The following is a 2,389-nucleotide window of genomic DNA, read 5'->3' on the forward strand; positions in this document are numbered from 1 at the left end:
CCTAAACTTTAAATTTTTTACACAAAACGTTGTAATTTAAATGGGTAGACTTTGGTCTGTTAACAAATTTTTTTATACAAAGAAATAAATTGATTAATATAATATAAGATCAACTTATTAATCTAATGGGTCAGGTTGTTTTTAAATTAATATATTTAACTAAATATGTCAATCCAAATATAACAGTGGGCTAAATTGGGCTTTTAAGTAGTCCTGTTTGCAGAGTTACTTAAACAGTGTACATCCTCTAGAACACACATCATTGCACTCACTGGTACGGGCAGACGGGCAGCTGATCGGCAATTTGTCATTTCTTCCCGCGCCTTTCACGATCATCTCCACCTCCACCACCGCCGGGTACACTTGTCTCTTCCGTTGCTTCTTTTGGTTTCAACCATGTCATTATATTTTGATCATTGCATGATCACGTATACGAAAAGGCGATGTTGATTTATATACGCGTTAGATTTGATTCCCGTTCTTACATAAAATATCAAATTCATCACCACGTATATATGTTTCATCTTTTATCTACACAGTCGTGTTTGAGAGTTTTTCGTTAATCTCTGTTGTAATTGTAAACCCTAGCTATGTCACGGAGATATTGATGGTTTTTCTTTTAATCGATCCATACACGTAAAATTACGTGTGTGATGTGTATGATATTTTGAATTTTTAAGTTTGTTCGTTGTTTCATCGTTGATATCTCCTGTAAACCTAGATAGATTGATTCGGCATGGATGATCCTTTTTTTTGTGTGCGTAAAGGTAAACCCTAATTAGACAGAGAAAAGGTACGAAGATGACGCTATCGGAAGAAGAAATGAAGCGTTTGTGTCGGATCCGCAGAACTGTTATGCAAATGCTGAGAGACAGAGGTTATCTGGTTGGAGAATTCGAGATCAATATTGGATTAAACGAATTCGTCAGGAAATTCGGTGAAAACATGAAAAGAGAAGATCTCATAATCAGTAAAGCCAATGCCAATGATTCCTCCGATCAGGTTTAATTCCAGATTGCTTCTAATCATCGTTTCTATTCACTACATTAACTATCAGATTCTTTCAAATCAGATCTATGTCTTCTTCCCCGATGAACCAAAGGTTGGTGTTAAGACCTTGAAGACTTACATTGAACGCATGAAATCAGAAAACGTAATCCGAGCAATATTGGTCGTGGTTGAAAATCTTACACCAATTGCCAGAAACTGCATGAGTGAGATCGCTACAAAGTTTCAATTGGAAGTTTTCCAGGTGATTAATTTAGTGATTTCACGATTGGAAATTAATTATTATAGTGCACAGTGGTATCTTGAATCTTGAGATATATATGGTTTTTAATTTTGCAAGTTCAGGAAGCAGAGTTGTTGGTGAATGTTAAAGATCATATTTTAGTTCCTGAGCACCAGGTGCTTACAAATGAAGAAAAGAAGACTTTGTTAGCAAGATACACTGTCAAAGAAACACAGGTGATTCCTCACATTTTCTCAACATATATACAACAAATATCCAAAGAATTATTCGCTGAACTTCCATATTTAGAAGCTTAGTATATATATTAATATAACCATATTTTTAGTTTCTATCATAAAATAAAATGACAATCTGCTCCGTAATACCAAAAAAAAAAAAAAGATAGTCGATCCAAATATATAATTTTGAATCAATAACTTATATCTAAATTATTATTATTTAGGTTATGTCTAAAATAGTGAGAAAAATAGATGTTATGAAAAGTGATGAGTTGTTTTGGTTTTGATGGGAATGCAGCTGCCACGAATTCAAGTGTCGGATCCAATAGCACGGTATTACGGGTTAAAACGTGGTCAAGTTATGAAAATTATTAGGCCAAGTGAGACGGCTGGACGTTATGTCACCTACCGCTATGTTGTTTGAATTTTGAATTCCTCAATTTTTGAAAGATTTTTTTTTTTTTGGCTACAAGTAGTGTTAATTAGTTTTCCTATTTTACTATGGGACTAAGGCACTGCTTTTTTTTTTTTTACTGAATTGATAAATGTTCCTATAAATTTCGTTTCTTTTTTTGGACTGAATGCTTTGATTGAAACTAAACATATGACTATTTTACTTTCTGTTTATAAATAATAAATTGTTATTTATTTAATCAAATGGTATAAAATATAAGTGTACAATATCAAATTAAATAAATAAAAAATTAAAATAAAATAATAAATAACTTAAATTTACTATTTAGTTTTAAAATAAGTTCAAGGGTTTAGATTGTTTTTAGTCACTTAACTTTTGATTTTGTGTTCATTTGGTCACTTAATTCTTTTTATGTTTTAAAATGTCATCAAACTTTTGATTTTATGCTCATTTAATTACTTAACTTTTGTTTTGGTTACTTAACTTTTAGATTTGTGCTCATTT

At 31.6% G+C, this 2,389-nt stretch overlaps 1 protein-coding gene across 1 annotated transcript; it reads left to right on the forward strand.

Annotated features, from left to right (window-relative positions):
• The first annotated feature begins 257 nt into the window (after positions 1-257).
• LOC145044314 (DNA-directed RNA polymerases II and IV subunit 5A-like) lies at positions 258-2,061 on the forward strand. The gene is made up of 5 exons (XM_078993183.1): positions 258-357; positions 768-1,002; positions 1,073-1,252; positions 1,354-1,467; positions 1,769-2,061. The coding sequence occupies exons 2-5, from the start codon at positions 802-804 to the stop codon at positions 1,892-1,894; spliced, it is 621 nt and encodes a 206-aa protein (XP_078849309.1). The 5' UTR covers positions 258-357; positions 768-801; the 3' UTR covers positions 1,895-2,061.
• The last annotated feature ends 328 nt before the right edge of the window (positions 2,062-2,389 follow it).

This window comes from Lactuca saligna, chromosome 4, assembly GCF_052625555.1.
Source record: "Lactuca saligna cultivar CGN05327 chromosome 4, ASM5262555v1, whole genome shotgun sequence".
Classification (NCBI taxonomy): Eukaryota; Viridiplantae; Streptophyta; class Magnoliopsida; order Asterales; family Asteraceae; genus Lactuca; species Lactuca saligna.

Coding starts and splice junctions, on each gene's coding strand:
- LOC145044314 (XM_078993183.1), top strand. CDS start 802: ATGACGCTATCGGAAGAAGAAATGAAGCGTTTGTGTCGGATCCGCAGA. Junction 1,003..1,072: donor CCAATGATTCCTCCGATCAG/GTTTAATTCCAG, acceptor CTTTCAAATCAG/ATCTATGTCTTCTTCCCCGA. Junction 1,253..1,353: donor TTCAATTGGAAGTTTTCCAG/GTGATTAATTTA, acceptor TTGCAAGTTCAG/GAAGCAGAGTTGTTGGTGAA.